Here is a 25,875-nt window from a genome sequence, read left to right as displayed (position 1 = left end):
TGACTGACCTTTTGACCCTCAAAATCAATAGGGTTCTTCCTCTTTCGATGATGTAGCATGGATTGTGGTTTTTCGATTTAGACTGAGCTACTTGCTCAAAATATTGATTAGCGATGTGGGTCCTCACAGTTTTATTCCAAGATATTGAACAATGATTGATAATAAAATGATGGGAAATGATTGTTTCAAATGATTACCTACTTTACAATGAAACAATAAAATCACTTACAATTAGAGTGGATGACGGAAACCTTAAACAATTCATACAAGAATTGTTCACGACCCTATTCTCCACAGGTAGAGGAGGAAATAAGTCACAATAATAATGTAGCGGAATTAAATTAACTCAAAATTACTCAACTTCATTTACTCGATATTGATCAATGTTTCTCTTTGCTCAATTTGACTCTGTGTATAAATGAGAATACTGTAGCGGAAGTAAGAATACAGGTGGGCCTATACCTTACCGCTGTCAAGCTTTCTCTTCTGTTTGATGCTTTCTCGGTCATGATGTGTTTAAAATGATGACGGTGAAGATTTATAGTGCAGACTGCCCAGTAGGGCCCCTGCTACACTAGGTTTGTTGCATCGAGGCGACGATGGTGGTCGGCCCTCCGATCCCTTGGAAATGGGGATGAGTCTTCTTGAAGATCTGGGGATGGTTGGGTCCTCCAAAAGGTGGTGGATGGGTCCATCTCTTCCTCAAGTCGATCGCCCACGGATCCCCACGGTGTATTCAGGGGAAGGGCTTCTTGAAGAAAGCTTGCTATTCATTTGTGGTCGATTGACTCTCGGATCCACCGTGTGTAAAATGACTTTCACAGTATTTATACCCTACAACTTCAATCCGATTGGATAATGAATGAGCATTACGATTGGCTAAAATCTAGCTATTTGATTGGTCAATGTATTGGCAGCTTTTACCTCAATAAAGGAATATATTGGAATATGCAGATCACATAGATACTACATTCGTTTCAATAACAAAGCTGCATGTATATGTGAAGTATCAATTCAGTCGAGGAATTGTGGCCTGTATAGTGTCTACAAGATCAGATCCACATTGTACTAACCCATTATATACAACCCATCAAAGATGGTTGAATATGTGTATGAAAACTTGAAGACCATGAACAGTGACCAATCTCACAAATCCTACAAAGAATATAAATTGAAAGCATAGAAAACTTGGACCCCTGAAAATACCAGGTCAGAGGTTGAATCGGGTGTTTAGGAGTAAGCAGCTCATTTTGACTGGTAACACACACTGCGAGCCCTTTAACTTGATCGGGTAAACAGAGTAATCAAAATCAGTATAAGGAATTGCCTAACAATTGGTATGAAACCTATCGGACAGCATTCCACCTAATGACAGATTGCATTTGCAAATGACCACATTGTTGGAACCCATGTTTTTTTTTCTCCGTTACACTGCAGTGTATCGGAGAACCCGTAGGTTCCGATGGTGTAATGACCATAAGATATGGGAAATGCTGACTTTAAATGAGACTTGAAACCCCTTTAACATCAACTTTTATATCAGTAGTATATCTTGTTTTGTTTTTTTGAAATAATCATACGCAGAACACGCGCTTGCATATCGAATCGGTTGAGAGAAATAAACACCATATGCAGGAGATGATGGACTATTGCTACATAAATATTAGAAGTTGACGATGGAAAAGCTAAAGTCATCTTGTTTCTTATGAAGTTGAAGAAACGCTCAAATCCAACACTCTTATACCCAAAAGTGTCGGATCAGGAAAGTTGACGTAAAGCAAAAAGAGATAAATTGTCGACGTATGTATGGCGCTCAGGGCAGTGAGGGGGGGGGGGGGGGTGGGGGTCCACGCTTACCGTGAGGTTTGTCGTTACGCCGGGATTGAACACGGGGCCTCCCGGTTGCTAAACGAACACCCAAACCACTAGGCTACGGATTGAAATCCATGGCGTAGTAAAGTATCACTTTCACCCTCATCGAAACGCTTGAATGTACTGACTTTTGTCAGAATGTAAATATTCTACAATTGTTGCATACAACAGATGACGTTTCACTGCGTCCGTTGACTCCAGTGACTGAGGGAAATCCATTTCCCTAACCATAATGCCTACGTGACCAGAAGTAAACATTTCTCTGTTCTAGATGGCTACCGTCTCGAGGTGATGCTGATCAAATATCATATGACTTGTCTAGAAGCTATGCACATATTTTTTTGTAGTAACAGTCTGTCAATGATGGTAGGATTCTAAGTATTCTTACGGTGTGAAAATTCTGGTAAGGACGGTATTAAGAACTAAACCTAGTACCAATAAATTTGTATTGATCTAATAAATCTGGTTTAAGATTTTTTTTTTTTTTTTTTTTTTTTTTTTTTTAGTCTTTTAAATTCAGCATGTTCAATCAGCATTGATCACGAATCCAAAGTTTAAAATGATATTCTTAGCTATGATCGGCAGGAATGTCAAAGACAAAATAGCAAAGTCGTGTGAAGATGTGGGTGGAAAACGTCAAAATCGGCTGTTTTTGAAAGCAAAATTAACTACTGCCCATCACGCTCATGCAAATTCCTTGCCAATCACTTCTACATCTATATGTTACATATGTAATACAGAACTGAAAGATTGATATCAGAGGTGTTGGATTGTATGCCGAAACATAATTTCGTAATAAATACCGAGCGGTTATGGTGCATTTAAATTTTTTAAATTTTCTGAATAACCGGGCCAAATTTTGCTTCTGAATATTGTATTTAGTATGTAAATGTACAGAACCCTGTTTTAATGTGATTCAATAATGTTTATAATGCTATATTGCTTATCAGAGTGAAACTTACCAGTCTCAGCAGTGTAGAGCATACATATATGTATGTTAATTAGCTTTATTCTCATGTAATCAAAGTACTGAAAGTGTTGAAAGGACAGTGCAAAGTTTTCGTTTTGAGTTATATATCACACACATTTTATTTGAGAAAATGTAGTGAAATTGTAATGTATCAGATTGCAGAATTTGTGAAAAGAATCATTCGGATGGAGTGCACATGCATAAGATTTTGTTGGAAAACAATTCCATTGGGTTTATAAGTTATTGTATATGTACACATGAGTGCCAACAATCACTTATCAGTAATTAAATTAATGCTCAATTTTGAATCCCATTGTTAGCATCACCGTTATATATGAATATTTTGAGTGATATACGAGGGCTGTTCGAGATGTAATGTGTATTGTACCACAGCGCGATAACGCTTTGCACGATTTCGTGGATAATGATACTCTTGAATAGCTCTATTCAATACCTTTCCAATGGTATAAACGAGAGCCTTCAGCTCCACATAGTTTTAAACTTGTAGTCATTTCAATAGAGTCGGTCGTTGACCACTGTTGTAAAAATGGTTGGGAAACAGTTTGAGAATATTGAAGAAATTAGAGCTTATATAAAAGTTCGCACAAAATTCGGTCATTCGGTAATGCAGATTTTTACTGAATTGGGGGAAATTTATGGGTCTGATAAGATATCTTATGAGATAGTTCGTAGGTGGAGAAAGAAATTTCTGACTGGCACAGAGTCCGTCAAAGATGCAGCAAAATCTGGCCGAACTGTGACTGTAACAGGCAAGGCAATTGTCTCAAAAGTCAGGGAAATAATTGAAAGTGATGGCAGATACACGATTCGTGATATTGCCAAAGCTGTTGACATATCGCTGTCGCGGGTGCATTTCATTTTGAAGCGTATTTTGAAAGTACGAAAGATTTCTGCCAGATGGATTCCGCATATATTGACAGATGACCAAAAACGGGTACGAGTACAAACCGCTAAGCAATTGCTCAAAATGTTTTCCAAATTCAATCAAAGACAATTTGCAAACACTGTTACTGGTGACGAAACATGGGTACTATTTAGAACCAGTAAGAAAAATTGGAAACAAAATATGGCTAACTAAACACGGTAGAAGGCCTGTAGTTGCCAAAAGAACCATAAGCACAAAGAAGGTTCTTTATTGCATGTTCTTCTCATGTGATGGTATAGCCGTACAAATTCCAGTGCCAAAGGGCAAAAAGTGTTATAGGTCGGTATTACCGAGATGTTATACTAAAAAAGCTCAAGAAATATTATCACAAACGACGCCCTGTGTCAGGATTTAGGCATGCTCGTCTACTTCATGATAATGCTCCATCACATACATCTGAGCTTGTGAAGCAATTTTTGAAGTCGTCGAAGGTTACGGTCTTGCCACACCCACCATACTCTCCAGATCTAGCCCCATGCGACTTTTTCCTTAAAAAGTTCTTACATGGTCGTCGTTACAAGTCCCGACAAGCCCTTGGCTCAGCCATCAGTCAGGGCCTCAGAGGTCTACCTAAATCAGCGTACCGTGACGCACTTCAGAAATGGATTCAGAGATTGAAATTATGTATTTCAAACCGCGGAGAATACTTTGAAGGGATGTAATGTTCATTTCACTATTTGAGTTAAATGCTTTTGAGATATCGTACAATACACATTACATATCAAACAGACCTCGAATATCAATAACTGTTGATAATAATGTATAGTGCATGTGATTCAAAATTTATCATTCACTGAAAATTCTACCGGAAAGCTTCATATTATTACAACCAATGTTAAAATGTGATACACTTATACATTTAGGCTGCCGAGGCTATTTATTTAAGAATCTTCTGTACAATAACGCCAAGAGCGAATATCTATTCTGGCCTTTGATTTTTCTTCCTGGTCAACAGTTCTGCAGCAAGATTGCGGACAGATCTTGAAAGCAAGACAAATATTATCTTTCGTATTTTAAACATTTATAATGCAATAATCGAGTATTGATGAAAAGATGTAATTAAATACTGCATATGGACAAAAAATTAGTTTACTACCATATGAAATGCTCTATAATTATTGGACCCTTGATATAACAAAAGATTAATGTTAAAATTAATAAACTATTTGTTAAATGTGATCTTTCAATTTAGGGGTCATAGTCTTGTGGTAGAACAATAAGATATGAAATGTCTACGTAAAACCGAATACAATTAATTCATCCAAGGTTTTAATAATTAAATATATGGGAATGAGGTCCTTTAACTAAACACACATATATTTACAACCATAACATTATCACATGACGGCATGAAAAACCGAACGGAAATAATGATGAATACTAGATAAATGCAAAAATTCCACATCTTCGAATTTACATATTCATTTGTTTACAAAACTTTAGCCACACCCCTGATCCTGAATTTGATGAAGTTCTAAGTGTGAGACAAACTTGACCAACTGACTGCTGTTACTGCAAGATCCCGATCTGAAACAGATTTTCAGTCCAATGCCCGTATTTGTGAATTAGCGTCATCATCACTAGTTTCTGTCTACTAATTCGTCTCCCGAAAGTTGCGAGTTGTTTGTTAGATTTCGTGGAATTCCTTGTGCTTCATCTGAGGCGCTTCCCATCGCCGTGGATTCTTCCAGCTGGACACCCATCCATCCACAGTACAGCTGTTTGAACCCGTTCCTGAAGGCGCGGTTCATAACGCCGTAAATAATGGGGTTCACTCCGCTGTTGGCGTACCCCACAAGAATGGTGAACATGTGGAATCCTCTAGGGGCGAATCCTGGGGCATATATAGACAACAACATACTGATACAGTATGGACACCAACAAATAACGAAAGCTATGACGACAACTAACAGAATACTGGCCAGACGGATCTCTTTGGACTGCGAGTCTTTTTTCTTTTCTTTTGTAGTTGTGAAATATTTAGTATTTTTATTGGATTTTTTGGCGGTGCAGAATATAAGAATATTACAGACTGTCATGACGATGAACGGTCCTCCAAAGCAACAACTGATCATAAAGATCGCGTACGATGGTGCAAGTGTCCAATCGCAGAAACAGAAAGATTGAATGGGTATGTATGCGTACGACGCCCAGCCAAACAGGGGAGGCAATGATATCACGAAGGCTAAAGTATAGACACCTGTAAAAGAAAAAATACCACTACGTACTATCAGTACTACACAATTTTTTGAAACTACATAATTACAGATATGATTTAGTCACTAAAATATATCTAGTAAGAAATACAGTTTTGATATTTTTATAATCTCTTTGTATTGACTTTTAGATTAGTCGGAAAGAAAACAATTGTTTGAAACATTTCTTCATTCTAGATAACCTACAAAATTTTCTGATATTAGTACAATTTGTAATAGAAACACATCCTCTTCGAAAAGGATGTAATGTTATCACGATCATAGGGGAAGATTTGAAAATACACCATTTTATTTCAGTTTTGTTTATTAATGTTGTTTTCAGATTGGACGATTTTAATCTAAGCTTTCGGTAAATTTTGACAACATAAAAGTAACTCTTACAAAATTTCACCAGTGCATGGTTTGTATACTTGCGAAGTATTCTGTTTAACGTGAAAATCATTACATTGATCACAAAATGAGATACCATTGTTAAACACCCTTTTCGGTTGATGTTGTAAGGTCAAAATTTGGAGAGAAATATGTGAAAAAATATCTTAGGGACACCTTAAATACTTCATTTACACCTGGGTTTACGAGTGCATAAAAACGCAAAAGAACAAGGGACGTTATTGGCCAAAATTGGCCGCGCCTCAAAAACCGATCATATTTTGCAGGTAGAAAGGTGACAATTGTCTCGTTTCATTCATATATAACATGTACCATTTACTTGTTGCTGATATTGAGAAAATAACGTTACAATATTGCATTGTTAACTCTGACGTTATCTTCCGACGGTCGCTTTTTCAGAACGACGACATCGACCTTATAGGATTTACAGTCCCCTGATTCTTCTAGAATATTTTTCTAAAAGTTACAATTTTAACTTTTTATATAAAAATAGTCATTGAGATCAAAGACTATTGAAAACTGGCATATTATGGAAAATACATTACATGTATTCATTTACATGTAACTTTATCGTGGTCATAGACATTTTGCGGAAGAATTTTGTGTTAATTAGAGTGAGGAAAATAATGCGTGTATTTGTCAAAAATTGTTGAGTAGAACGCAATCATATTTTCGAGGGTGTTGTTCAATGTCCTCCTATTGTTGTGTAAATAAAAAGAATAATTAAGCATAGTATGGAAGTTGAAAAAATAAAAAAAAGCTCGGCGGTATATAGCCAATAACGTCCCTTGTCCTTTTAAGATTAATAAATCGCGTGCATGTTCTGAGGAACAATTTGATTTTTATACACTACTCATGTATAATTGTCCATCGAGGATTGTAACATATACGTATTTGATTTAATAATTGTGATTATGGGCAGGTTAGGGTTAAGTTGGATATATTATATCTATCAGTGCTACATCCTCGGAAATCGGTCGCCTTCTACATTGTATGAACTGACAAACTCGGTAAGGGGATAGGAGACGCCTTTTTTATCTGTGTAATCGCGTGTAATCCATTCTCACAAAAGGCGACACGCTGAAGAATTGCAGTGTCAAAGAATACACGTTGCCCTATGTGCCCAAAATGAATATTTGTGTTTAAGTATTCAAAGAACGTGTTTTTCTTATCTCTGAGCAATGGCTCTCAAGTCTGTTTAGTGTCAAAGAATCAATCAATAGGCCAACAACACATTCAATATGTATGGATACATAATCATTAGAATACGTTCATTGTCGCTCCAGTATGTTATTGTATTTCAGTATTATAACATTGTGTTTCAGTACTAAAGTATTGTAACAATTCAGTATTGTAACATAAGCATTGTGTTTTTGTACTGCAGCATTGTGTTTTTGTTACTAAATTATTAAGAACTAACCTTAATTATTATTTTTTTTTTTTTAAATAATGCCTTTCTAAACCTAACAAGGATTCAATATGCAACATTGACTGTTTAAGCCTGACAAGTGTATTTTGTACTGCAGAATTGTGTTTTAGTATTGAAGCATTGAGTATTTCTAATGCAGCATTGTTTTCCCGATACTGCAGCATTGTGTTTCTGATACTGTAGCATTGTGTTTCTGATACTGCAGCATTGTGTTTCTGATACTGTAGCATTGTGTTTCTAATACTGCAGCATTGTGTTTCTAATAATGCAGCATTGTGTTTCAAATACTGCAATATTGTGTCTCTGATACTGCAGCATTGCGTCTCTGATACTGCAGCATTGTGTTTCTGATACTGCAGCATTGTGTTTCTGATACAGCAGCATTGTGTTTCTAATACTGTAGCATTGTGTTTCTGATACAGCAGCATTGTGTTTCTGATACTGTAGCATTGTGTTTCTGATACTGTAGCATTGTGTCTCTGATACTGTAGCATTGTGTTTCTAATACTGCAGCATTGTGTCTCTGATATTGCAGCATTGTGTCTCTGATACTGTAGCATTATGTATCTGATACTGTAGCATTGTGTCTCTGATACTGCAGCATCGTATTTTGGGACTATGGCATTTTATTTTAGTACCATTCTAATTAGAATTAGATCTTCATCCGCTTCCCAGTTTTCGATATGTCGAAAACTGGGGAGCGGATGGAAGATCTAATTCTAATTAGATTGTTTTAGTACTAAAGTATTGTAAAAATTTAGTACTGTAAAGTATTGTATTTTGAAACAGCATTGTTTTGATATTGCAGCATTGTGTTTTTGTACTGCAAAGTTAACGTTAACTTCTAAAGCCATGCACATATAATTATAACGATAGATAATTCAAATGATATTCTAAAAAAAAAAAAAAATTAGAATATCATAATGGACACTGGCCGAAAGAGTAAATTGTAATAACGAGCATCCTTTTAATATCAAGTCTAATGTTTTGAAAGATGATCTGTAAATCAGTAAATAATAGGAGATTGATTACTGCGTTCGATATATAACAGAAGATGGTAGGTATTCGGTACTAATTAACTTGTAGGAGTGTTCTATAGTCATTTAGGTGTGATTTATGTTGCAGGTGCCCCTTACCTAAGATCATCAGAAAAGCGTTCCTTCTGGTGTATATAAGTTTGGAATGGAATGGACGACATATCATGACGTAGCGGTTTATGCTTATGTTGCACAGGGAAAGCACGCTAGAACACAAAGTTAACATGTTTATAAACCCGAACGCCAGGCAGGAAGTGTGGTCCAGTGGCCAATTTCCTGTAAAGAGACTCGCTACGGTAACGGGCATGTTTGCAATGGATACCAAGATGTCCGCCGCTGCTAATCCAAGGATGAAGAAATTTGTAATTGTCCTTAATTTATTGGTTCTTAAAACTATAAGGTAAACTGAAACGTTTCCAACGAGGGCCACTAGACATATTATCAATAGAATCACTCCTTCCACGTAGAGTTCTGCCATGGAGGAGGCCCCGTGATCTGCCAAAGTCAGTTGGCTGTATGGCGTTGAATTCTCTGACGCCATTTTATCACAGTGACGGTTCCAACTGCAGGTTTGATTTCATGAACGTCGTGTCTTGTTGGTCATTTTGATACCACTGAAAAGAAAGAAAAATGTGTAAGAAAGTGGGGGAATCGAATTCTTAAAAATAGAAATGACGGGTATACATCTATGATGTGGGGACATGTCTCCGGGACAGACTTACAAAGAGATTTAAAATTTTGTTTACACGTGCATAAGTGAACGCTCTGTGGTTAAATTTATCCTATTTCATGAAGCAGTCCGTAACATTGTTTCCTATGACGAAACATTCGTGCCATGCATATGTTGTGAATGATCTAGGTGACCCCTGCTTTGTCCGGCTACATATAACATAGTTATGTTCGGATGTTGTATCCACCATTCAGTAAACCATATATAGACACAGTAGTAGGACACGAATGGAGAGCTGGGTTGACTGTTTTGTAACTCAGTATGTAATTCAAACGAACAGGGGGAAACATCCGAGACGAGACATTTACCGCTTAGGATTTTCTTTGCTGAAAAAGGGATTTGTATGCTCCTAAAAAGCAGTTCACACCAAGGAAGCGTCATTGTGATGTGAACATATATTGAGTCTCTATACATATTAAACTGGCAAAGAATTGTTCTTAAGAAAATATCAGAGAGTGTAACCATTGAAGACAAGGACAAATAAACACCTTCTTAAGAGGTGTAGGGAGATTATTCAGTAAATATCTTTATAAAAACATAAGCGCTTTCTATAAAGATTATATATTATACGCGATAAATTGACAACCTACTATACATGTACATTACCTTGCCGTCAATCCATCATCAAGAAGGCTGATAAATTAATTGAATTTCAGCATTTGCCTGCCGCTAACCTTAGGTCTGAATTAATTTGACACTTTCCTAATGAGGAAAAAATATAATTACATTATTTTTTCTCTCTTTTCCTGTTACTCCGTGCTCAGGAAGCCTCATAACGTAGTTGTACTATTGTGCATACTCGAGGAACTCTACATTATTACTTGTTTTTTGTTTTACGAACCAATGTAAAGAAAATAACATTTCATTTCATATTGTAATATATCTTATTTTTAAAAAGTCTATGAAAATGTGCATAAACATCTTTAGAATTTGAAACCGTGTCCTGTAGGTGGTATTTCTGATGCTATAAAAAGGCCTCGATATCATGTAACATGTACTTCTTGTCGTGTAGAGATAATTTCAACATCAGAGAAAGCACGATAAGAGGTATTCGTTTCAAGTTGATTGAATTAATGGATAATCGTGCTCTGTTTCATTTTATACATTACTTCTTGAGAAATTAAGATGGCAGAACAAAACACAACGAAAGACATAGAATGTAGTATTCTCAATCTAAATAAACAGAGACTGTATCTATCTTCTAATAGTTTGAGTCTGTACCACCATAAACACAAGTCATGTCAATGTCGGCCATCTGTACACGACATACGATATATCAAGTCTATATTTACTAGCTCGACTCTGGTTTATAAAAGACTTGTAGAATGATTGCATCTCAATATTAGACACCCTGAAGATTGAAATGAAGACCTGTGTGACCTTCACAAGAGTTTAATGTTGCTTATTTTGGCACACCGACAGACTCTGTATAATGAATACCGGTTCTTAGACGGCTAGTCAAGATAATGACGATCATTGAAAGAACTGCAATCGGATTGTGAATGTTTCAATTCACAGTTCATTGCCCACAAACCATTGATATTAAGGCGATTGTTATGTCCAGATAATCATGTATTCATATATGATATTCCTTACGATTTTCTCCAAAACATCGATATTAGACACTGAACCTGCATAACATATATACAATATACGTAGCTGTGCATTCTATTCAAATTCACTTTTACGGTTTGTGTAAATTATAAACACTCAAGAGAGACACTTGATCAGAGATGCTGATTCATGGCGGTTTGACAATTTTATGGTGATTTTTCACTTAAAATGGATAATATCTGTGTCAGTATACACTTAATATGGGTAATTTCTACGTCAGTATACACCTGTTGATGAAAAAAGCGAAAGGTAATTCTACAACCCACATTTTGAAAACTGATCCATCACCACTGTCAGCCGTGAGTGAAGAGAAATTCTGTCAACGTATATACTACCGACCTCGCCGTCAATAATAATAGTTTTCTAAAAGTATATATTATACCCAAGGTTAAGAAAAACACTGCACCTCTTTATTGAGTGAGACGGGTAAACAATCAGGCGTAGGGACTCCTCCCACATATCTTCTCTATACGTGCGCACGATTCTATTCACTAAGCACATATAAGTAGCTTTAAGATACTGCTTTGATAAATTCCTTTAAGCCTCGCAAACAATGTAAATGTGTCAAATATTAAAGAAATTACTCAGACTATAAAAAATAGACCCAAGACTTGATAAACATTTACCTGAATAGTTGTATACTTGAGAATTTTACAGTCAATGAGGGGGGGGGGGGGGGGGGGGGATAGTGTTACTTTTCACTAAGATCTCATATACATGTATTTAAGATACTCTTTAAAAATATTCAAGTGGGTGTACAACATTTTACTATTTTATTTCACCATGATTTAATGTTAGAAAAGTTGCTTGCAATGTCAATACGAACAGATTAATCAAGACCTGTCAAAGAGTTTCACAGCGGATATCTCATGTTTATACATTTAACAATAGAAAGAAAAAAGACTACACTAAACGCTAATCCTATAAACGACAATCAACAGATTGAAACATGCTGTGGAATTAAAAAGAAACTCGAGAGTTTTAATCTCCGTAAATAAGCTTAGCCATCTTACCTTCTGGGGAGCAGTCAAAATTGGTGCACTTCATTTGTGGTGTAATAGTTTTAAAATCTCTGTAACATTGTATTAGATTGACACATTAACAATGGCTCGTCCGTGGTTTGCTGATCACAGTTGACCGGGTTTTCGGGTATCTAAAGTAGAGACTGACTCCATACAATAGACTGTTAAAGTGTCTCCGGAATCTGAAAGAATACAAAGAAATCATTACCATAGTGATTCGACAACGTCGTCACAGTTTGTTGATAAAAGATCCAGGTAATGTTGACAGGTACATTAATATACAAAAACTATAATTCCTTCCCTAACAGCGAGCAAAGATCATAAGGAAGGACAAAAAGATATTTTCATGTATGTAAATTAATAAAGTTACGTTCGTACACAATTTGCATATTTATACATTGTCATGTAGATTTAGTTTCTTTATGACTTCTATAAGCGTATATCTAAAACATGGTGTTGATAAGCTTTAGGATTACATAATGATTAATTTACATGTAATAAATCGGGAATCGTAAACAATATCTGATTTCATGGAGACTGATTTAGTATTCCGTGTGTAACAGGACCCTATGACCTTGTAAATATTAATTGACGCTACAATCGTTAATTCATTAAATGTTACACCTAATTCACAATACCATTATAAAATAACACCAATGTATTCAGCATACTATGGAAATCGTTAAAATCGCCCTTGACTGTCTGATTTAGTTTGAACGTATTCATTGTCATACATTTACGAAAGGATCGGATACACGTTCTGAATATTTACATCTCCCTTTTCATAATACGTGTACATACATAATTATACCATAGATATACTGACAGATTTTTAAAATGCAACACATTTTTTTTTTCGGAATAATATTTTGATAATATATCTACTGCGAATCACTTGTCGTGCCCGCGTTCATTATACACACGATGTGATAGCATCGGACGAAATTTTCCGAGCGCTATTTAAAACTAATGAAATGGTGAAAATGAATTTTGTAGTGATGAAATAATTCTACTGGTGACTGCAAATGCAAAATACAACTACGCCGCGTTTAAACAATAAAATGGAAAATCAAGCCGCCGGTATGCTGCAAGTAGCAGGCCTTAATCAGCGAGATGTAGTATCCCTGTAAGATAAGCCGGTTGTTGATTCGGTACCGTCAGGCAGGAGGGGCAATAAATGATATTGGTCAACCCACCATATCACTTTTAGTTAGTGTGGGTGATGAGCTGGCCATAAACCTGGCCGACTGTTTGTGACAAAGCCACGTCAACTATCGTACGCACGACAACGTCATTTGTGGGATTGGTTTACGGCGAGGCAAACGATTGGACGTCACGATAGGTCCAATCATCCTAGGTAGAAGACTCTATTACAAAGGGTTACAACTTAAAACCGACCACCAACGTTACAGAGTGCTGTGGGCCAGATAGAGACTGAATCAAAGACAAAACTGGACACAGGATTTGTTCTCCGACGAGTTCAGATTTACATGCAACACTAATAATGCTGACGGCAGGGCTCGAGTTCACCGCCGTGTATGAATGCATGTCAACAAATGTGTCCATGAACGTGTCAGACGTCATGGTTGGGGATGTGATTAAAATAAACTTTCGCTCAGAGTTGGTCATTTTGAATGAAACGGTATGCAGCCTGTGTTAGTACCATTTTTGCATCAGCTTAGGCAAGGCGATGGATTGATTTTTCAACAGGACACTGCACGCGCACGAACAAAAAACAGACATCAACGTTCTTGATTGACTCGTTATGTCCTCGGACTTCAACCCGACTGAACATTTGTGGGACGAGCTAGTTAGGACGACGTGTGCGCAGTCGCTTGGAAGGGCATTGCTTGAAGAGAACATTTCATAATGGAACATTCGGAGTGCCCCGCAGTCAATGACACGCCACCCATGCGCCATTGTCACCCCACATTTTTGACGTATTCCTTTTGACTTTTATTTCACATGTAGTCTCTCAGAATATAAATGAAGTTTAAAATAAGTTAATATTAGACTTTGATCATAGAATAGTATTATATACTACAGATATTTGTTTATTGAACTAATAAATAACAGAAAATTATTCGCTGATGCATTTTAAAAGCCGGTCAGTATGCACGAAAAAGTTAATTCGAACAATGAGCAATCTCATAATTTCTATAAAGAATACAAAATTAAGAGTAGGGAAAACACGGACCCCTGGACACACCAGAGGTGGGATCATGTGCCTATAGGAGGAGTAAGCATCCCCTGCTGACCGGTCACTCTCACCATGAACCCTCTATCATGATAAGGTAAACGAAGTAATCCGTAGTCAAAAGTAGTATCTAAAGAACGATCACACAGCATTCGACAGGTTGTACATGTATTTGTAAATTAGATCGTTACAATGACCATAAAATTTGCGAAATGCTGACCATAAACGAGACTGTTGAAACTCCTCTGACATTAACTTACTTGTCAGTAGCCTGCCTCGATTTTAAAAAAATGATCATACGTAGAACTTGCTCTTGCAAATCGCATCAGTTGAGACATATACACCATAAACATGCATGTATTTGATGATATGCGTGGTAACTTGCAGATCAAATTTGAAAACGAGTTTGCAAGGACATATACATGAGTTTCATGATTTGAAGTTTGTCATTTCTAAATACAGTAATTCATGCCTGGCATTCATTTCTATAACAGAAATACCGTTAGTCCTCCCCTTGTGCACCACATAATCACAAAGGATTGCTATTGATAATTGTTTATAAAGAATGTACATGTAGTTGTGTTGAAGCTCTGTGTGTAGAATATACACCTCGTGTTGACCGATACAGAAGGAGTGGATTTCATAATGCTACATGTATATGTACTAGTAATGATATATATTTTAGATAAAATTTAAACTTGCCTTGCTCCGAGAGGTTTCGAGTTCCATTCGTGCATAGCAGTTGAAATAAAATGATATTCATAATTCTGTAGTCTACATCTTGGTGTATTATATTTTGTGAGAATTTCTAACCACGTAATATCATAATTGAGATCGAATACATGGAGAAAACCAGGAGTATAAATTATGGTTTATTTTATACATTATTTTTAGTTTTCAGTATAAAGTGGTTTCCGCTAGGTTTCAATATAAGGCTAATGATGTTAAACCAGTAACCATATAAATGTCACATGATTAATTACCATGTGACCAAACCTTGGTGTCCAGGGGATCATAGATCGTTATATTGTTAAATAAAATGATAACTAGTATTATATATAATATATATGTACTCTAATGATAATCAGACGACGTAAAAAGCGCGAAAAACTTCTTTTGTTAACCAAACGACACACAATTATTGACGTCATCAATTGCAAAAATACGTGAGCTTGGAGTCCTACATTTATTTTTAAGCTGAACAACCTGACCCAGAGAGCTGTTAATGTGATGCCTTATTAGCATTGATCTAAAATAGCAAATTATCAACATTGATAAAAAAAAAAACCCGATGATTATATATATTTTGTAAGCATATCGCATTGAATCAAAATACTGATTTAAGCATATCGCATTGAATCAAAATACTGATCTAGGCTATATTTGTATCAAACCAAAATATTGAACACATATTTTGAGAAAAAGAAACATTTTCAAATTAATTTACCGTACATTCAGGTACCAATCTCTCTCGTTGAAGTTTCTTTCTTTTTTTTTTTTTTAGAAAGAGGCATGCAATACATTATTTGTATGTTATTAAATATGCAATGTCTACTTACCTTTCTGTAATAAATCAAATATTTATCCTTCGCTTTGTATATCACAGAACATCTTGTGACACAATATATTCTGACGGTCCCCTCTCATTCCTTTTCTGTGTCGTAAAAAAATGCTTTTTAAATATGGAATGAATTTAACACTGTGTTGCTTCAGGCCAATGTCAAGATTTAAACAAGAATTCTATAAAATCTCTTTAATAATCCTCGACATTGTTTTGATGCCTTGGGTCACCTCTGCTGTGTATATAATGTAGTGGTTGTTCAGGGGTTATGCAGTGCCTATCGCAATGAAGAATACATGATAAGAAAAGGGTAGATATGTCTACAGCTCAGTTCATAACAGCAGGTAAATGACTAAAAATGAGTGATTGTAAAGGAACACGATAACTCAACACGCCTTTTGAAGTCATTTTTATCTGAATCGAATTCAGATTGACTGCGTTTGATCTGAGACAAAAACGACAAGAAACGTTGTGCTTTTAAAGAAACGTCAACTCACAAAGGAACTAGACTGAATTCTACAGTTAGGTCTGACATCCTTTATGTTGGTCAGAGTGTTATAAAATTCACTGTCATCTTATATTAATGAATTCTAACGATTTTATTTTTCTTTGATTGATGAAACTTTAAATTAGGATTGTCACATTCCCGGTATTTTATTCTTTGAAATAAATTACATATTTCTTGTTTTGTGATAAGTATATGTCGTGTATTTACTAATAAGTAAAAAACTACCTTTAGAGTACCGTATGTAGCAAAATGATATGCTTTCCTTCGTTATTTTTCTTCTTCAAAATATAACAGTAATATGCATATACCGATTACTAAATTGCTACTACATGCAGCTACTTTTGTGAGCATCTCTTGACCAGAGAGAGAGAGAGGGGGGGCTAAAGACCAAGTGATTCAAATCTAGGTTATTGCATTCTGTCTTCTGATCTGTAACACTGTTTATTGTTGTATTAACATATACTTTGCGAACTTGCGCTGTCCCATTAAGTGCCAGTGCTTGAGCAGCTGAAAAAAGTTCAACGACACGGTATAAGTTAAACATCATAAAACACGGTGCAAAGCAGTTCATTTTATTTATCTCCGCATCTACCTGAGGTTTTACATTTGAAACTTTAAATGCAAACAGATTTGAAAAGTATTAAATCGTAGAATTTTTTACTCATTTCAGTGGTTCGTCTAAAAACACATTCTTTGAATTTTCATTCAACCTGAAAATAACCCAAACATTCCATCTCTGGAATGAATTTCTTCATGTTCGATTTAATTATGATTCCTAATATTTAAAACAAAAAAATGACGAGCGTAATGCGGTAATGTCTGTGAGAGCTAAGTGAGGTGACAGCCATTCCTGACCCCGACTTTTTTAAATTTCTGTGAAACCCAATCATTTTCAAGTTGAAATAGTCCAAATCCAAACAAAAAATTTGTAAGTAATTCCTAATTTAGAATATGACGTTACAAAGCTGGCCTGAAAAAAAAATGTCAACTTTTGTGACAGTTTTTCATCTAAAAATAATAGTGCCAAGGATCGTCCAAAACTAATTCCTCGTGTTTGCAACATCTGTCAAGTGTAGATGCCTAATCAGTTTAAAAATAGCTAGTTTGGGGCCAGTTGAAAGAAAATGGTGCAAAATGCGTGTGTTTTGATGACGTACATACATGTAGTACATTAATAATCAATTAAATTGTACAAGAATTATAATTAGTTTTGTACCCACCATCTATTCAATAGCGAATTTGCACAAACACCGCTGTTACATTACGGTCAAGGACAGCAAACTTACATTAAAAAATCTAGTTTTTTGAAGTCACTAATTACACTGAAGCAGGGGTGGATCCAGAAAATTTTCTAAAACAGGGATGTGCCTTTTCCACCCCAAAAATGGACGTAGAAGACCCTAAAATGGCAAACAATGACTTTTACTTTTTTGTTAAAAAGCTCAACAAAGCGGGGGGTACAACCCCATAATCCCCGTTTAGAACCGTCACTGTGAACAAAAGGAGTCACGTCTTTTGATTGATTGATTTGCAAATTTTAGGTCTATACTCGGCGAATACGGCCTTTGAGTAGGGGGGGGGGGGAGGATCTTTATCGTGTCACACCCACTGTGACACGGGGCCTCGGTTTTTGCGGTCTCATCCGAAGGACCGCCCCATTTAGTCGCCTCTTACGACAAGCAAGGTGTACTGGGGACATATTCTAACCTGGATCCACACGAGATCCATTCATCTATGTTAAATGCTGGTAAAAATATTAACAAAACACAAAATATTTATTTACAATTCCAGGCGCATTGCATTTACATTGTACCTTATCACATATGTCTAAATGTACTTTTAACAATAGATGGTTTTCATATGACGTATTTTGACCCCGAGTTATTCCCCTTGGCCGCCATCTTGTAGGTCAAACTGGTGGATTTTCCTCTTTGGGCAACCAATTTCAAACATGTAAGGCAGAAATATATGGGGGGAAATCTTTGCAATATTGCAATTATGACGTAAAAGATGCATTAACAAATGTATATTAATAAGAAAAACAGTTTATCTCAGTGACCAGAATAACAAGGCTGATTTTGGTTGAATAATGAAGGAATCCGGGCATGTTAACCTACAATATGGCGGCCAATGGGAAATAACTCTTGCTTAATCGCTTCGATGGAAAACCATCTATATATGGTGAGTTTGATTTTATTCAGTGAATAAATTTAAAAATTTGGTTAACTATTGGTTGTGAAAAAGCTTATATTGTCCATAAATAATCAATTATTCATTATAGAAATAATGTTGTCAAGTGCAATAACCCTATGTTGGTACTCCCTCTCCTATTTTACAATGATTTCCCTAATATCCACAAATAATTTATACACATTTATAAAGTAGCAGTTTTTCTAAACCGTTGACATTAAAACATTGTCATTTTAACAGGTTTGTATCAATATTTATTATTCTGTTTTACGCAAATGTGTGATTTTCAAATGTTGACCCACACATCTGTTTTTGTATATTGCCTGACATCTTAAAGAAGGTGGCGACACACACATTTTCTTTGGTTATTAATTGAATTAAACTATACTGAGTGGAAACTAATACAGTTTTTCCACTTTCAATCATTAATATTGATAGGTCACATGATGGTGAAGCTACCTTGATATGGCGCCAATGGCCGCGGTAATTATTCAAGGGTTACCAAATGGCATTTGGTGTAGGAATGGCTGTATACAGAGTTATATTTTAATTATCATTAATAATCGTCTTAATTGCAAAGTTTTCTACCTGACATTTATGGTATACAATTGTAATGATGTTGTCTTTTCACTGATGTAATTGAATTTTAGGTGGGTTTTTCTGTTTGCTAAAAAAATGAAGGAAACGAACGACTGAGATCAATTTACACGAAATTTTCTGACTGTGTTGAAGTGTTTGGACATGGTAGGGATCTGACCGAATGTTATATACCATCCAAACCAGAATTTATTGCGTTACCCAATAGGCTAGATATTTTTTCAAGAATTATATGTATAAAGAAAAAACATGGGCCTCTTTCTAACCCCTCCTCACGGACACCTACTTCCTCCGTAGTAAATTGCAGTAGGGGTTGGTTGTACTCTGCGTTAGAAATACGATTGTATCCTGCGTAGGAATGGTTGTATCCAAATGACGTTTGGCCACGGTAAAGAAGCTAAAAATGTTTTTTAAAAAGTTTACGAACGACGGACATAGACTAAAACAGATAGCAATAGGTCACCTGAGTAACTCAGGCACCCCTGTAATGTAAAACTTTAATAAAATTAATGATGCAAGTGGCAAAATGAAAATAAATGGCGTAAATCAAACAAGGACTACAAAACTAATGTACATAATCAACAGAAAAGGTCTGAACAAGGAGATGCTTAAATTAGCACCAGGTGGCGCTTACTCTAAATCACACAAGACTGTCTAACACATGTACATCTATGTATTTGGACGAAACGGATCCGATGAATTAAAACTTGTACATGTCCAGAATTGTTCAGAGGTATGCTTATGTACCAAAATTATGGAATGTGAAGATAATGAACAGTGATCAATCTCACAAATCCCATCATTAAAGAATGCAAAATTAAGAGTTGGGCAAACACGGACCCCTGGACATATCAGAGGTGGGGTCAGGTGCCCAGAAGGAGTTAGTATCCCCGTTATCGGTCACACTGTCGTGAGCCCTCCACCTTGATTAGGTAAACGGAGTAACCCATAGTTCAAATCAGTATGTACAAAACGCCCTAACAATTGCTATGAAACACGTCAGAGCAGGGAGGGATCTTTATCGTGTCACACCTGTAATGACACGGGACCTCGGTTTTTGCGGTCTCACCCGAAGGAACCCTCCTCCCATTTAGTCGCCTTCTACGACAAGCAAGGGGTACTGAGGACCTATTCTAACCCGGATCCCCACGGGATTCTTACCTGATGTCTTACGTGTTTAAATGTCAGTACGGAATATCGGAACCATTAATTCGTCTCCGATTCCGTCGCGGTTTTAATAGTTAGTATGCCTAAGGAGATCAAAGCTTTGGTCAGTTCAGTATATTCCGTTACACTATAACTCCACTATATATTCGTAGGGAAAAGTAGTCCCGGATAATTGACACTATACAGAGTTTTAACCAGATCACGTTTTCTGTGTTAATTTGGGCAACTTATCAGTAAACAAGTATGTGTTACTTACTTGTATAAGATATAATAGTGAGTTTAGCGTCGTTTTTGAAAGTTGACGGATAGGTAGAAAACGGAGAAAAAAAGTGTCGATATATTTATATGAAAAATCTTAGTTAGCAAGAAAAGCAGTTCTGCCCAAACCTCAAAATCGTTATGAAGGGGTGTCCTTCAGTAAATGTATGAGTTCAATTCATCAGCTCAACAATCTGTTGCATGATAAATAATCTTCAAACCAGACAGATATTTTTGTATCGGAAATGAGTCGTCTTTAGCCATCACTAATTTATAGACAAGAGTTGCCAAAGTGACGACTAATTTTCGTAACTTCTTTTTCTAAGGAGTTCCAAACTTCTCTAGTTCCGATACCCCGTGTTCAGTACTAGTCTTGTGGTCATTGTTGTTAACTACGGAAGCCGATAGGTGCCAGGATATAGAATTAATATTTATTTAACTGGTGTCCGCCTTTTAATTTATGTGGCGGCCGCCACTTAATTTAACTGGCGGCCGCCATATAAATCAACTGGCGGCCGCCACTTAATTTATATATGGCGACTGCCAATTGCAAAAACAATGTAATTCGTATCGCTGAGTGATTATTTTGGAAAGATTTAGAATAGTACGCAAACACGCAGCATCGTTTTTCAAAGTGTATAGGGACAGTCAGAGGAGAAATTGCCTTCTACAATTGTTGACAAGCAGATAAGGAACCTAAAATGTCTCTTTTGTCCAAACTCCGTACTCCTAAATTGAAGGAAGGGGCCTCCTTTCATCCTTCAACTGATCAGTTCATTCATTATTACATTTTTACCATTCATTACTATACCACCAAAAGAGTGGGGTGGGGGCCAATCCGCCAATTAATCTTATTTCACATGTGAAAATAATTTAGTTTGCATGTGAAAATAACAGTAATTGAACGTTGTCAAAAAAATAGAGGGTCAGCCCCGTGGTTCTATGTATTGAACAGTACAATCGAAAAACAATAATTTAATACTCTTAATTGTATATATATCACATACATATTACTAAACATTGGGGAGGGATTGCACCCCTTTCATTTTGAGAGAGATTGAGAAAGAGAGAGGAGTTGAATAACTGGCGACAGCCATATAAATGATTTAAATTGAGTGGCGGCCGCCATATAAATCAAGTGGCGGCTGCCAGTTAAATAAATATTAATTCTATACCCTGGCACCTATCGGCTTCCGTAGTTAACCATTTACCTTGCCGATATGCAATTATGCATATATGTAGAGCCGACCAGACCCAATCGTACGGAAATCTCCCTGCCGTAAGCGTCGAGCATAATAATAGGCCTATAATTTGCAGCCTTTCACTGGCAATGGTGACATCTCCATACGAGTGAAGGATTCTCGAGTGGGACGTTAATCAATCAATCAACCTGTGACTCGGTCAACAATGGATTTTCGCGGGATGACAATTTCACATATTCAAAATTATGAGAAGAGAGGGAGATGTATTTTGTCAAAGTTATTGAAGTTATATTGACCAATAGTAACACAAGTTGAGTTTTTAAAAAAATCGGATTTGCAATATAATAGTCACACACAATTGCATCGATCACTGTTGGTGAAATGTTTAGAAACATGAACGATGAATATAATACTTGCTGGACCTTATTTGTTGATTCTTGCCATCATTCAGAACAACTAGAAGATATTATGCACTATATGTGAAGCACGTATTTTTTTAAGTTGTAAAACGTGTGGGTCACGTGGTCACACTACTCTTTCTTGTTTACAGTAGTAGCATTTAACGCTACAATGGGGTTTGAGGAGCCTGAATCACAGAGGACTATATTTACAGTGGAGTCAAAAGCGTAGTAAAATATCACTTAATTCACTCCATCAAATTGGAACAAAATCACAGGAAAGATTTCAACACTATGGGAATAAGTTTGATAAAAGTAATATAGTTAATTGTTGTGATACTTTGAACTTGCTACCCCTGAGGCCCTGTTCTTATTTTTTTTTATAATAATAATTTCCTCTTTCTTAAAGGGGCATTAGCTATCAACTCGGAAGTGAAATCTTTCTAATTCTGAACCGTGATTGAAATGCTGGACTGTGTTAAGCATGAAGAAAAATAAATCTGAGATTGAATAAATATGTTGTAAATTTTCTCCGCAATGAATTATTTACTTCCATACAATAATGTTACTGCCATTCTCTATAAACAAAAGAAATAATATGTCAAAGCTACAACAAAAGACTGCACAATGTGTGTGTATTTATATATCAGTAGTAATCTTTATGTACAGTCGTTTTATGGGTAACGAATCGGTCTGTTACATGTGTGTACTGTAAACGGTCTGTTACATGTGTGTACTGTAAACGGTCTGTTACATGTGTGTACTGTAAACGGTCTGTTACATGTGTGTACTGTAAAGCTGATTTTGGACAATGAGCAGCTAATGCCCCTTTAAATGATCCACTACCCTACTTTATTTCATGTCATTATGTACCTCATCTAAAATTATATGAGGAAATTCAGTCTACTTTACAATAGTATATCTCCTTGAAGTGCAAGTCCTTATCTTTACTTATAAATTAACAAATTTTGCCAATAAACTTCGAAATGCTTGCTCCAGAGTTACTGCTTGCACCTGTGATATTGTTTCATATATGCAGATGAAGTCTATAAGCTATAATAGACTCTTTTTTGATTAGTAAATATCGTAAAATTAATTAAAAACATACTTTTGGTTTCGATCAACTACCATGAAATTGCAAAAATGAGAGTAAGGTGGCGGAAACGCTTTGACGGATCTAAGCAAATAAAATATGTCTTTTGGTTTCTTCAATCCGTGGTTTTAATTTTGAATCAGCCTTATGAAAATTTCCAGAACGAAGCGCCCAGAACAAAGCAACATCATAGACGCTTCGGTCTACAACCAATCGCACATTATCGGGCGTTTCCGGCAAGCCGAGAAGTTGCGATTGGTTTACAACATGATCAGCATAAAATTGTGTAGGTGTTCAGTGTTAGTTATACTTATAATAGTTTTTACTAGGTCCATATTTATCATTTTATGAAGATTTATAATTATATCACTTATATACTAATACATCTCATTGAAAGAAGACCCCCACCCCCCCCCACCCCCCCCCCCCACCCCACCCCGAGATCAACGATCTGACACATCGATAAATTTTTAAATAAGATTTTCATCTGATATTTTCGATGTTCTTGAATTTTTTCGTCATCATGGAAGTCACTACAGCGACTTTTTGTAATAATTTATTTACAGTTACTGATATGTTCAAATGCAAGGATGTAAAGACAAAAAAAGTTTTTTGGTTGAACATGTTTTGTGATGACACAGATCTTGAAAGTAAGTAATGTTTTCAATTATTGCGTTTGACGAAAAGAAACGACGTGTATTCATATTTTGCCCTCAAATTGTCATAACTGACAAAAACTACTACTATAAACATGTTCTCAAAATAGAGTTTCTCAATTTTGAAATTATGAACGGCTATTCACTTTGTCTTTGATCAACTATTAGTCATGACGGATTACAATTGCATTCGTAAGTATTTCGCAGACACGTGTTTTTTACAGTTGAGAATCATTACCATTGCAGACTTACAGAATAATTACAAGCATTTATATTGATGTGTGAGTGGCGGATTGACAGCCCCTCCCCCTTTGCCACAAATTTACAAGGCAATACTGGCATATATATATGATAAGGTTGAAAACATCCAAACCTTGCACAGAACATACTGGTACTGAAATCAGAAATAATGTAAATAAAACTCCAGATTGGGCACCCAAAATGCCCGAGTATTTTGGTTAATACGTCACCCTTTTTTCGGAAATACTGGATCCGCCACTGTGTGTGTTAATTGTGCATATCAATTATGTTTAATTTATTTATATGTTGCATTTCTTATGTTTTTATCATTGATACATGTTTAAAGAATTGCTGTTTTCTATGTTCATAGTTTGGAAGTTGTACGGTTCCGTGGAAGTTACTGTACAGTTAAGCTCCCCTCGGAAGTTATTGTACGCTGGATTTCTGACAAAGGTTTTCTGTCTGATTTAAAGTATGGCTAAGATCAAAGGAAAAAGTACCACACCATGACACAACTAATGCTTACAATGGATAGAAAAATTCTGAATAAATCTCCCACTTTCTGTCTGATATAGACAGGGTTTACAACAATCGCTAATAAATCTGGGGAAACCAGCAAGATTTCAAATGAAATATTTTTTATCATCGTAATTATTAAACACTAACAAAGGATACAAATGGTATTCTCCGAACACGTTAGTAGGGGCAATGCATGTAGCACTTAAAATCAGCTAGGTTGGCACATGCTGTGTCTCCCCTATCCCAGAATGCTTTGGTAGGGAGGATACTGACGATGAGACCTACATTAACCAAGGGACTTACATGTAAATGCTACATGTACATACCTGATCCAACACACCAAATATCGACCATATAGATATACATGTAATACTGTTGTGCCAACTACCATCCCAGTTTGGTAAATGGACGTTCATGAAATTGATTATTGATTTTCTGGCTCACGTGAGCCTAATTAGATTAAGTATTTGTTCAGTTTTCCAAAAGCCGTGCTGCTTATAGGTTCACAGACAAATAGTGCGACAAAAATATACATGTGAATCACGATCACGAGGAGAGAGATTCTTCTTCTGAATACGAAGTACAAAAATGTCCCTAGACTGTTTAACTCTTTCACACTTCTAGAGGAGATAATTGGAATAAATCTAATCGCAATAGTTTTCCTCACAAATATGCAGTGCTTGAAATTCACAATATAGATCGTTATTTAATACAAAAGAGGAAATCATTCCTAAACCCATTTTATGTTAAAACGCTTGTACCAGTCGTAACTAAAAAAATTAAAACAAGAGTACCGCAAACGCTACTCCATACGCCCGTTGGGCAGCGATGACAAGATTTCAGTGCAATATCTGTATCCATAATTAGAAAAAGTCCAGGAAACTACTTGACCTACTTTTAGCCCTAAAGTAGTCACTGTGCATTAATTAAAGTTGAAATGCAAACTCAATCTGTATTTCTCTGAGAGGAAGGTTGTGACTACATTTCAGGGCAATACCTGTATCCATAACAACAAAAAATCTGGAAAACTATTTGACCTATTCTTAGCCCTAAAGTATGTCAC

At 36.1% G+C, this 25,875-nt stretch overlaps 1 protein-coding gene across 4 annotated transcripts in view; it reads right to left on the bottom strand.

Moving 5' to 3' along the window:
- Nucleotides 1–4,792: 4,792 nt before the first annotated feature.
- The window catches only part of LOC125681914 (octopamine receptor-like), a 34,271-nt gene continuing 13,188 nt past the window's right edge, over nt 4,793–25,875 (bottom strand). Inside the window, exons 1-4 of one of the 4 annotated variants that reach the window (XM_048922193.2) lie at nt 15,983–16,151; nt 12,218–12,408; nt 8,960–9,474; nt 4,793–5,988 (exon numbers count right to left, since the gene is read on the bottom strand). In XM_048922193.2, the coding sequence (XP_048778150.2) occupies nt 5,369–5,988; nt 8,960–9,401 (1,062 nt within the window). In that variant the 5' untranslated portion in view covers nt 9,402–9,474; nt 12,218–12,408; nt 15,983–16,151 and the 3' untranslated portion in view covers nt 4,793–5,368. Of the gene's footprint in view, nt 5,989–8,959; nt 9,475–10,196; nt 11,350–12,217; nt 12,409–12,434; nt 12,453–15,982; nt 16,152–25,875 lie in introns of those variants that run through there. The other 3 variants (XM_048922194.2, XM_056155845.1, XM_048922195.2) reach the window with 3 other exon arrangements.

This window comes from Ostrea edulis, chromosome 2 (genome assembly GCF_947568905.1).
Source record: "Ostrea edulis chromosome 2, xbOstEdul1.1, whole genome shotgun sequence".
Classification (NCBI taxonomy): domain Eukaryota; kingdom Metazoa; phylum Mollusca; class Bivalvia; order Ostreida; family Ostreidae; genus Ostrea; species Ostrea edulis.
Note: the sequence above shows the minus strand (reverse complement) of the source record. Positions and strands in the feature narration are given on the sequence as shown.